The following is a 12,795-nucleotide window of genomic DNA, read 5'->3' on the forward strand; positions in this document are numbered from 1 at the left end:
AGAGTACTAAACTAGATGTTAGAAAAGATAAAACACTGATAAGTTATAACATCTGTACCTTTATATCCGAGTTATTGATAAAAATGATACATAGCACAAATCTATAGAACACTTCACTAGAGTATGTCTTCCAAGCTGATATTAAACTAATAAGTATTATTTATATCAAATGATTCAACTAATTATGAATCCAAGGAACTGTTATCATCATAATCTAAAGGCATATTAATATACTTTTCATAGTATCTTTTTGCCAGTAATTGAAATCAAACTCACTAGCCTATACTTTGTAGACCCAATTCTTTTTTAAATTTTGAAATTTAGGGACATCATTTAATCTGTTGTAATTCTTCACATTCTTTCTGAAATAGGTAGGAGGAGCAGTGGATAGAGCTTTGGGCCTGAATTGCTAAAGCCCTGAGTTCAAATCTCTGGCTGCAGATATTTAATTAGCTAAGTGATCCCAGGCAACTTCTGCCTCCTTCAATGTTTTCAGCTGTAAAACGGGGATCCTAAAAGTATTCCCCTGGTGCTGTTTTAAGGATCAAATTTAGCACAGCACCTGGCACATAAGTACTTAATAAACGTTGCTTCTCATTCCTCTTCCAGGATCACTGAAATTGGTTCCTTATCACCTGTACCAGTTCTTATGATACCCTGGCATGTAGTTCTTCTGGTCCTGGTGGCTTAACCTCATCAAGGAAAGGTAGGTGTTCTCCTATGATCTTCCTATCTATCATGAGTATCAACTACCTACTTGCCAATTTTGTAGTGTTCTTTCCAATCCAAAGGTCATTCTTCTCAAAGAAGACAGAAGCAAAATTGAAGTCAAACAGCTCTGCTTTCTCTATGGATCTTTGTATCATCATCCCATCTACCTCATGCAGGAGTTCTATCTTGCTTCTCCCAGCCTAACCCAAATGGAGAAGAGGCATTTGAGTTGAACTTTAAAAATTGGCTTGTAATTCAATGAAGAAAAAGGATCAAGGAGGACATTCTATGCATCTATATGTTAGTATGACCAAAGGCTTAGAGCTGTATGCCTTTGGGGTTCAGGAGCGGCAGAGAAAAGGCCATTTTGTCTGAAGTGTAGGGAGAATGAAAGGGAATATCACATCAGTGCAGTCAGTGATTGACTTTGGGACTGTGCTTAACTGCCTATTATTTATGGTAGTAACGGGAATGATAACAAATACCACTGTCTTAATGCAAATTGAGATAAACTAATCTTTTGAAGAATTTCCAACAGTCATCACCTCCAAGTCTCACATCAAGGAATAATATACGTACATCTTAGCTTTCAAAATGTGTAATAATTATAGTACTTTAGCCCCAATTGAGAGTAAACTAAGGTAACTAAGGTAAAGTAAGCAGTATTTTTAATCACCTGAATCAAATGATTTTTCTTCCTACTAAGAAGAAAATAAAAATAACTTTTTGAATGATTTTCCATAAATCACAGAATTATAGAATTGTAGAGCTGAAAGGCACCACATAAATCTATTCACTTTTGAGTTAGTTTTTGAGGTATTTGGCAGAAAAGTTTTGTGGTACTTTGTTTTTATTTCTTTAATATTTCTACACTTGAATTCACAATGCATCAACATAATCTAAGAAAGAGACACAGAATAACATCCGCAAACAGCTGTAACTTTCATTTTATTTTCCACTAATATTTTGCCTATGGTGAAATATATATCTAATAAACAATAATCACCTCCATACTATATGAACACTAATAGAATTGCAGCAAAGAATTAATCAGACTGATTTTAAAAAACGAGTACTACACAAAAGCATGAAAATGTAAACAATTGGATATCTTTTTTTCTTGATCAATTTCATTTTTTAAAAAGTCATTTTCAAATACATCTAAATATACATGAAGACATGGAGAAATAGTGTTCTTTATGCTTATCAAATCAAATATCTTCTACTGGGGTCTGTAGTGTTTCATTTTTCTTGCTAGTTCAGCATCTTGATTTCACCCGTCTGACTGTTGAACAGGTACTGCTTTCCAGTCACTGAAGAAAAAAAAAATCAATTAATGTGTAAGTTCCATTGTTCGTGTAAGAGCTTGCACTTATATAGCAGTTAAGGGTTTACAAAGCACTTTACACATATTATTTAATTTGATCCTTCCAACCATGCGAAACAGATACTAGTATTATTCTCCTTTTACAGATAAGGAAACAGAGAGAGAGGTAATGTATATTTCTCAGGGTCACACAAATACTAAATTAATGAAACAGAATTTGAACAGTTCTTTCTGATGCTACATTCAGCATTCACTTTATCCACTATTCTGTTCCACCTCTCAGTCACATCGTAGGTTCAATTTTGAATGTTTTAAATGAGAAGTATAGCCAAAGGAATATTCTAGATATGTTAGCATTTTACAATATTTCACATATGTTATAATTTAAGAAGAAATTATATATATATATATCATATATATGCCATATATGATACAATTTAAGAATAAATTTTATAATTTATAATTAAGAAATAATTTGTTTAATTTTACATATGTATGTGTGTACATATGTGTATATGTGTGTGTCTATTTCTGTGTCTGTGTGTCTCTGAGTGTTTTATAATGGAAGGTCTCTAGAATCTTGAGTAGTTCACTTTGTTGGAGATTTTTTGGAAAAGTATGGACAAGAATTGCTGAGTGAGGGGTCACAGAAACATTTTTTTTTTTGAACCAGGAGATGGAATGTCCATCCTCTTGAAAAAAGGGATCCGTCAATATAATCATTTTGGTTTTTTTAATCTTTGTTAGCTCAGTTTAATAACAAAGTGTCAGATTTTAATATCTTATTGATTTATCAAACTTAAATATTGATTGTAATTACAAACATTTATTTCAAATGAAATCCGAATTGAAACAATTGTTTTAAGTTCTGTGACAGAGTATTTTGTTCAATGAAATTCAACAAAGAGATAATCACCGTAATGTTTCTGATGATTTTCCAGATTGGTATATTTATCTTCCTCTAGGCAAAAGCTTTCATACCAGCTAGAAGCTAGCAAGGTTTTTAGTGGCAAAAATCACTTGAACTTAAAAACAAATCTATTACTTTGGCCCCTCCATATGAGGCACATTCTCTTGATGTAAGACATATTATAGTAACTTCAAGAAAGCCAATAGCATAAAAACTGTGACCATAAACTTTAATACTTACTTGTTTGATTGTTCTTCTGCATTAATTAGGCAGCTATCTACCATTTCTTATCCCTTATCACCCACAGATTTCCTTATTTAGCATTCATCACTATAATAATGTGACATTTTATCAATACACATCATTCCCAACCTATCTGCATAATTTGACAGGATGGATCACCCTCTAGAATATTAAGTTTCCTGGACATGGCTCTCTCCTTTATATCTGTCCAAATGTCTCCTTGCTGTGCCTTCATCCATCCCATGCCAGCTTACTATGAATGTCCCAGTACAGTCTGCCCTGGACCCTCCATTTTATAAAATAGTTCATGCTAATCTCATCAACTCTCATGGATTTAATTATCATTTCTATGTAAATGATTCTCAGATCTATGTATGTAATTTCTTCTGAGCTAAACTCTTGTATACACTCATGTATGTGTGTACTTGGTGTATATACACACACATATATATACACATATATATGCTGCATGTACCTATTTTTTACATGTTATTTCCCCCATTTGAATAAAAGTTACTCAAAGGACAGCAAGTGTTTTTGCCTTTCCTTGTATTCCTATATAGTCAAGGTTTAAAAATGTTGGTTAACATTAATAGTAATATCAGTTAGGGAATAGTTCATATTTTTATAAATTTGAGAAATGAGACCTTTATCAGAGGAACTTGCTATGATTTTTTCTTAGTTTTCCATTTTTTTCGAATGTCGACTGCATTAGTTTTTGTTTGTACAAAAACTTCTTAATTTCATTTAATCAAAATTATCTATCTTACTTCCCATAATACTCTCCGTTTCTTGTTTGGTCATACACTATCCCCTTATCCGTACATCTGACAGGTACATTTTTCCATGTCGCCCTAATTTACTTGTATCACCCTGTATGTCTAAAGCATGTATCCATTTTGACCTTATCTTTTGTACACAGTGTGCAATATTGGTTTGTACCTAGTTTCTGCCAAACTGCTTTCCAGTATTCCTAGCAATTTTTGCAAAATGCTGATTTCTTACCCCAAAAGCTTGGATCTTTGAGAGAGTTTACTAACACCATTGTAGCTGTTATTGTGGTTCAGCCATGTCTGGCTCTTCATAATCCCATGGACCATACTCTCCATGGTTTTTGTTTCCTTGTTTTTTGGCAAAGATACTGCAGTGGTTTACCATTTTCTTCTCAAATGAATTAAGAAAATAAGTCTAGAGTTAAAGAAAACTCTGTTTTTGCTCCCCGTGGTTTAGGTATCAAAACCATCTTTGTGTCATAAAAGGAATTTTATAAACTCTTTCTTTGTCTGTTTTGTTAAATAGTTTTTATAGTATTGAAATGAATTATTCTTTAAATGTTTGGTAGAATCCATTTGTACATCCAGGCTTCAAGTTTTTTGTGCACTATTGTTTGCAGAGCTAATTCTGGCAGTTTGGAAGTTTTTAGTCCTTCCAAGTTGTTGTGATCTGGCCAAAGGCGCAGTCACTGCTCTCGCATCTGCACTCTGGTCCTTACCCAGGAAGAGCCCATGATCCCTTGGGACTGCAATTTATACTGTCCTTTAGGGGTTCTACTGCTTCTTGACTAAAAGTGTGCATCTTAGCTCTTGAACTATTACCTAGAAGTGGGTATAGGCAACAGAGCTGCCAAACAGCATCTGGTCTACTGGTGCTAGCACATGGTTACCCTGTAATCACTTTCTGACCGTTTGCCAGGCCCCCTTACTGTCTCTGGCTTGAGAGCTCCCAATGATGTTGATGCTCCTGTCACTGCCACCTACTCCCTCCACTGGTGTTTCATCCATGTGGGCTCTAGGCCAGCCTCCTTCTCTGTTTCACAGATCTCTCTTTCCAAACCTCCTATATTGTCTTGGGCTGGAAGAATATCTCATTCTGATCTTTTGTTGGCTCTGCCAATCAGAATTCAATTTGAAGAATTATTTTAAAATTGTTTGGAGGGAAATGTTGGGAGAGCATAGCCATGTGCTTTCTCTGCTCCACCATCTTGGCTCTACCTCTGGAAGACCCCCAAGTGAATTGTTAGTAGGCAATTAGAACACATTCAGGCAGTCTGGATAATTAATTGCTTGGTTGATTATTCCATACATTATTAGGAACAGTTTACCTACGTTTCATGTTACCTGACAGAAACAATGCAATTGGCCAATTGAACACAAATGCCAGGAATCCACTGCTTACTCATCTCTGCCTCTTAGAAAATTTATATTTCTTTAAGGATTTAGTTCACTTACTACTACCATGAAAACTTGCCAGATCTATTCCTTTCTTTTTAGGTCTTGGTTCTCTCTTTCTATCTGTTATTTGATATTACTTACGTATGTATAAGATATATACATACATGTATGCATATATAAAGTGATCGATATGTTACAGAAATATGCAGATCATTATAATGTTAACTCCTTGAGGTCAGGAACTGTTCACTTTTCTAATTGCATTCCAAAGAGCTAGGAAAATATGGTGTGTTTGTTTAATTGAATTTAATTTTTTATATTCATAATCGAATTTATGGAAGATTAAAATAATACAATTGGAGGTTTCTCAAAAGTGGCCACCAGTATTTAATATCAAGATAATTAAGTTGAACACATTTGAATTTGCAGAACTCTATGATACTTCTTGTCATAGAGAGAAAAATTGTTGCATATATACTGTTTTTCATTTTCTGAAACCTACAGATTTTTTTCAATAGCTATTCCTTTCATTCAACTACCAATTCTAATTTTGGTGGTGTAGTGCTGACATCATGTGGTATATTTGGGAAGTAACTAGCATATACTCTTTATTCCAAGGCATTAGTTGTTTACTCCTTGGTTACTCTAGTAAATTTTTGATGAAACATTGAACTTGTAATTATTTGTCAGAAGCATGGTTACAAATGTTCTTGCTTCATTTGAGAACACATTAGAAATGTAAATTAACACTACATTCTATTAAGCATTATGTATGTCTGCTTTAGGTATGTAGCATATGTAGCATACATATGTAATTTATTGTGAATATTCTGCAAGTAGCTATGCATTAAAAAAAAACCCAATAAGCATATGGAGCCAAAAGATTCAGCTAAAAATCAATCCTTTACTAATTTCAAACTATCTCATTGACCTAACATGTACACACGTGCATTAACAGACACTCTCCAAAATAAACTTCGATCAGGCTCAAAGCCAAACAACAAAACCAGTATGTATTGGATTAAATCCTAAAGTTTTGAAACTAGGACTCCAGGGGATCAAAAGAGGAGCTCTTTACCAAAATTATGCTATTTCTCATACTAGGAAACTTAAGTACTGAATGATCTGTCACACATTTAATTGACTTATAATTATAGATAGTTGCTGACCTACATACACACTCAAAGTCATAGCATCTCAAAACTTGAAAATACCTCAGGGGCCACTTATGACCACCCATGCTGCCAAAAAAGAATCCTTTCTACAAGATACACAACCAGAGGTCATCCAGTCTTTGATTGAAACCTCCAATAAAGAGTGGGTCCACTATCTCCTGACATAGCTCAATCTACCTTTGATTAGACAATTTTATAAAGTTTTTTTCATATATCAAAGCTAAATTTGCCTAAACACCTTTCACCCTTTATTTCTACTTCTCTATGGGACAAAACATCCCAAATTTAATCCCTCTTCTACATGAAGCAATTTGTAAAGAACTATCCTATCTGCCCCAAAGTTTTCTCTTCCATTGTAACCAATTATCAGTTCAGTTCTGTCAGCTGATCCTCGTATGGCTTGAATTCTTTCATTACTGTGGGTGCCCTCTTTGAAATACTCTTGTGTATGTCAATGTACTTCCTAAAAAGGAATGTATATCAAAACTTGAGATGACTAGGACAGAGTAGAGTTGGATTACCTCCTCCTTATTCATGAAAACTCATTCTCTCTTAATGCAGCCTAGTTTTCTATTAGCTAGGATACTGTGGTTATGTTCTCCCAAAATACAATATCAGATCAAGAAGAGAATTTCCTATTTTTGCTTCCTCTACCATCTGAAATATGGTATTATCAGTAAGACTAGGAAAAAGTTCTTAGTTTCTTTGCTTTTAGCGGAGCCCTAGAGCTCCAGCAGTTTTCCCCACAATTGTAATCTCTCATTATTGTAGTATGATTCCTCTGTTTGGGGCCTGTGATGTTTCAAGAAATCATCTATTTCCTTTCTGTCCATCTTTTCTTTGTGGATGCCTACCTGGAGAAAGCCAGTGTCTGTAAGAATTCTCCTTCCCTCTGCTATGCACACTTGGGCTTTTCCTTCTGCCTCTTCCCCCTTCCCTCTGTGTTCGTTGCTATTTTAGTTTGTTTCCTATATCACCCTCTTAGCCTCCAGCCCATAGTTGAGTTTTGTTGTAAGTAGTGATTTATGATAAGAGGGAAGGAAAGACAAAACCATATAGATATTTCTCAATCGTCCCTTTCTCCCCTATAAAGTTGTTGCATCAGTTCAAGTTCTTATCTGAATAACAGGACCACAGAGTTCTGTCTCCAACTCTCTCTCCTTCCTTTTCTCTTACTCTCAAACCAAGAATTCTGGCCCTTTCTCCCATTCCTTAAGGCAAAAAGCCCTGAATCTGCATCTGATTTTCCTTGAAAGGGACTACTAATGAAGCTTTCTTCTGTCCTCTATATACAATCACCCGTCAGTATCATTGAGTGACCGTGGTTTTCCACTTCATAATGAAAGCAAGAGAGGAAACAGATAGAAATAGGGACAGATAGGCACAGAGAAAAAGAGACAGACAGCAAGACACAGAGTAAGAGACAGAGAGGCCGAGACAAAGGCAAAGATAGAAACAAAGACAAACAGAAAGAATGTGGCAGTGGCCGAAAGATATACATAGAGAGATAGTCATAGAAGCAGTGAGAAGACATGTGAAGCAGGGTGAAGAGGAGAGTTGAAGCCAAGGGGGGAGCCTCTTAAATTTATTCTTTACTCTCACTATACTCCCACTTCTATTAAGTTCTCTCTCAAGCCATCATCCCTTTTCAGGTTTTTCACTGGCTCTAAACCCTTAGTGAAATAATTCAACGAACTATCCCCTAATCATGAACCTTTTGTTTTATCACTGGCCATTGTTTGAAATTAGGACTCTAGGGGATAGAGAAGGGATCCTTTTATCAAAATTATGCTATTTTCTCATGAAAGGTAACATAAACATGGAGTGCATTCATATTTAATAAAATTATTCTTTCATCATATTTGAAAAGGTTAGCTTCACTAACTTGGATAGATTTATGGATCTGGAGCCAGAAAGATCTAAGTTCAAATCTTTCCTCAATTACAAGCTGTGTGACCCTGGGTGAGTCACTTAATCTCTGTCTCCCTCAGTTTCCTCATTTGCAAAATGCAGATAATCATAGCACTACTTCCCAGGGTTGTATATAGAACAAAATTAGATATATGCAAAGTATTTTGCAAAGTTTAAAGCAATATATATGGAAATATTTGTGATATTTGTAAATTACTTGATAATATTTATAAAGTACTCAGCACAGTACTGGCATTTAGTAGGCAATACAAAAATAGTGATTATTATCATCACTGTTATTAATGTATTAGTATGGTACCTTTAAGTATAATTAAGTTTCTTTGGTTTCCTTTCTTGACATTATTGATTTTTATTATTGACTTACAAGAAATTATGCTTACAACTTTTAATTCTACATTTGCCTGGAACTCAATCCACTTTATTCTATTCTTTCATTTTTCCTTCATTGTGTAAATGTCTACATCATCTTTCTATCATCAATCTATCATCAATGAGTTGTGTTGGGTTTCAATGCCAAGTGTCATGGAAGTTTAGTGCTCAACACAGACACACACACATGAACACACACATTCATACTCACATAGTTAATTTGAGTTCTTTCTTTTAAAGCTGAAACACTGAAGTCTTTAAATATCACACCAAAATAACTGGTTAATTTGACCAGTTTAAGTAAATAAAGTCAAATGATCCATCCACAATCATTTATTAAGCACTTACTATCTTCCAGGCACTGTGCTGAGCTCTAGAAATAGAAAAACCAGCAAAAAGACAGTCCCTGACCTCAAAAAGTTTATGCATCCTAGTGCAGAAAGACAGCACAGTAAAATGAAATAGATCAGGATGATTATTTGATTATCTGTAGACCACAAATTCAAGTTAGAATGAGATGCGCAATTGGAGATAAATCAACCTACAGAAGACACTGAGGAAAACATAATTACAGCCTGAAGGAGAGTATGACAGCGTAAATTAAGAGAAAGGGACAACTAAGATAAATGTCTGGAAGAAAGGAAAGTCCCTTTAGTTTCTTGTTTGTTTTTTTGCCACCGCAAAAAAAAAGCTGTTCTAAATATTTTTGTACTTAAGTGACCGTTTCCTCTTTCTTCTATTGCTATGGGATATAGGCTTAGCAGTGTTGTGGCTGCATCAGAAGGCACACACAGTTTAGTAACTTTTTGTTTTGGTTGCACCCATTCACAGATCCACCAACAGTACTCCAATATCTTGTTGGCCCACTGCCTCTCCCACATTTTTCAGTTGTGAAATGTTGCATGTGCTTTTGACGTCACTGCGTAATTAGTTTTACTTAACTTTTATTTTATTGCAAGAGCTCTTACAAGGAGTAGGAGTTGTCTATAAATGTTTGTAACATCAAAATACGCAAAATCATAAGACTTTTTAAAAGAAGGAGGGGGAGAAAGAATGAAAAAATCAAACAAAAAGGCTATATGAAATCAAAGATGACTTGAAGGTTTTGAGCCTAGGTACCCAAGAGGATGGTAGTTTCAATAACCTGAACACTGAAATTCTAAGAAAGGACACCTGGGGAAGGGGAGAAGGTGAAGAAGGGAATGATGGTCTTACATGTTGTGTTAGCAATGATACTAGAATAGATAGGTACAGATATCCAGCATTATGGTGCAGGGAGTAGTTTAGCCCTGAAGATGAGAGATTTGGAACTCATCTATGTAGAAAGAACATTTAAAACTTTAAGTATTTCCAGGGCAGTGAGGTGGTATAGTGGATAGTGTTTTTGAATTGGAGTCAAGAAGTCAACTTCCTGGCATGAGATTATAGATACTTACTAGCTATGTGACCCTGGGCAAGTCACTTAACCCTGCTTGCCTCAGTTTCTTCATCTGTAAAATGAGCTGGAGAAGGAAATGACAAACCACTTCAGTATCTGCCAAGAAAACTCTAAATGGGGTTGTAAAGAGGTAGCTAGGTGGTACAGTGGGTAGAGCACTGAGCCTGAAGTCAGGGATACCTAAGTTCAAATCCAGCTTAAACACTTACTAGCTGTGTGTGTGACCCTGTCTAATCACTTAATGCTGTTTCCCCATGTGTAAAATGAGTTAGAGAAGGAAATGGCTAGTCACATCAATATCTCTGCCAGGAAAACTCCAAATAAAAGAGTCACTAAAGAGTCAGATTCAATTGAAAAGAAAATGGAAGAGCAAAAAGTAGTATTTCCAAGGGATAGAGGGTAGAGAAGACCAAAAAGAGGGCCCAAGACAAATCCTTAGGGGACATCTACACAAAGATGTAAGAAGAGGATTATACCAATGAAAGAGACTGAAGATAAACCATCAGAAAGGCAGGAAGAAAATCAGAGGAGAGTAAAATCGTAACAGTCAAAGAATTAGAGAATATCCAGGAGAAGAGGCTGATCAATAGTGTCAGATGCTGCAGAAAGCTCAATGAGCTAAGAGTTACCTAAAAAGATGATCAGATTTAGCTCTTTTGACCTTTGAAATAGCAGTCTCAGGAATGCTGCAAAATTAGATGAAAGGATTTAATTCATTTTGTATTTAGAAGAACGGTTCATGAAATCAATATCATTGATAGCCTTATCTTAATCGACATTTAAAACTATATCTTTATCCACAAATTTTTTTAAAACTATAAACATTAAGAATACGTGTGTTTTTTAATTCATCTGCCTCTTACCAGGATCAATTGCACGTCCATCATAAACTGTTGCTGTCTGTAAGAAAATGAAAAAAAAAAATACAATTACTACTCTATCCTAAATATGTCTTCATATTTCTAGATGTTGACATAGTTGATGCTTTTTCTGTTACTTAAGTGGAATTTTACCTTTTCTGTTCATTAGTCACACTATTTTAAAATCACTAATGTAATATGAAGTCACAAGAACTAGTCAACCTGAATAATAATTTAAGGCACCAAGATACTATAGACTGAGAATCAGGAGACCCGGCTTCTTGTCCTGGTTCTACCAATTTGCTCTAGAAAACTTGATCAGTTACCTCAATTCTATTGGCCTCAATTTTCTCAATGGTATAATTAGGAGGTTGGAATAATTTATATTAGTTCTAAAATTGTATTACTCTAAACTAACTCCTATTATGTGCATATGTATATAATCCCATTGTTTATATATACATACATACATAATATATGCATATACATACATGTGTATTTCTATCTATCTATGATAGTGTATATGACAGTATCTTCTGTCATTTAAAGTTTGGGTCCCCAAAAGGTCAAGAATGTTTGGTAATTTTACATTTAGTAAATGTCTTAGCCAGTTACCTTTTTCCTATCCCTCAGCCTTTACCCTACCTTCCAAGAATTCCCAAACTGGTATAATTTATCTCATGACTTTGAACATTTCAAAGAAACAAAAGCAAAATAAGTATGGATTTTCTATGTTAAAATATTTAATCCATTAGAATTATAAAACTTCACTATTCTTCTTCATTTAAGTAGTTTAATTTCCTTACCCCTGGCTTCTAGCAGTCAGTCTTTTAAGGGATTTTATTGTTTACCTTTTTTAATTTCTACTCTTCCTTTCCCTCAGTTTTGTATTATGTTTGCTCCTTTTTGCTTATAATTCTCAGTATGTCAGCTCTTAATTATTATTAAGATGCATTTTACTCCCCTTCAAGCTTGAAGGTTCAGAAGTGCTTGGCTTAATAAAAACTGATTTAACTTTCTTCTTCATACTTACATTTTCATTTCCAGGCAGTAATGTTGACTTCAGATTTGACTTTTGTTGGCTGTTAAATGAGTCCATGTTCCTAAACAGTACCATGAAACAAATATTAAGACTGTATACCAGGGCACTTTTTCTGATAATTTATCCCCAATTATAATTAAACCCAATATTGTTGGGAGATAGATAGACCCAGCCTCCAGATTGTTTTCTTAGGTTATAGAATAGGGGGCATCTGTAAAAGTTTATTATTATTTTTCAATTAAATGTTGATCTTAATGGCAAAGGGACCAAGCCTAATCAGAATCAAGAACAAATAAGGTCTGACCAAGTTCAAATGTCTTTCCTGTAATGCAGCATCAAAAGATAATCATTTTTCTTCAGGAAGAATTGTAATGTTTAAACCTTCAATGAGCCTTCTTTACATAATGAAAGAAAGTGATGAAGAATGAAGTTTAGGGGCTAGGAACCTACAATACATGTTCACGGGTAAATGAGATATGCCCTGCGCAAAAGTCTATGTTATAGATGCCAAGCAGGAAAAGTTGGTCCTAAAATTAAGCCATTTTTGGCAAAAGTTATAAAATTGAATTATGATCATTTTGCTTAAAAATAATACATATCTAATAAAGAGAAAAAGA

At 34.6% G+C, this 12,795-nt stretch overlaps 1 protein-coding gene across 1 annotated transcript in view; it reads right to left on the bottom strand.

Annotated features, from left to right (window-relative positions):
* Positions 1 to 1,642: 1,642 nt before the first annotated feature.
* LOC140533469 (cadherin-related family member 3-like) overlaps positions 1,643 to 12,795 on the bottom strand; it is a 110,856-nt gene continuing 99,703 nt past the window's right edge. The window contains exons 15-17 of the mRNA XM_072653210.1: positions 12,170 to 12,239; positions 11,140 to 11,176; positions 1,643 to 2,024 (exon numbers count right to left, since the gene is read on the bottom strand). Coding sequence (XP_072509311.1) covers positions 1,966 to 2,024; positions 11,140 to 11,176; positions 12,170 to 12,239 — 166 coding nt within the window. The 3' untranslated portion in view covers positions 1,643 to 1,965. The remainder of the gene's footprint in view (positions 2,025 to 11,139; positions 11,177 to 12,169; positions 12,240 to 12,795) is intronic.

This window comes from Notamacropus eugenii, chromosome 3, assembly GCF_028372415.1.
Source record: "Notamacropus eugenii isolate mMacEug1 chromosome 3, mMacEug1.pri_v2, whole genome shotgun sequence".
In the NCBI taxonomy this organism is placed as follows: Eukaryota; Metazoa; Chordata; class Mammalia; order Diprotodontia; family Macropodidae; genus Notamacropus; species Notamacropus eugenii.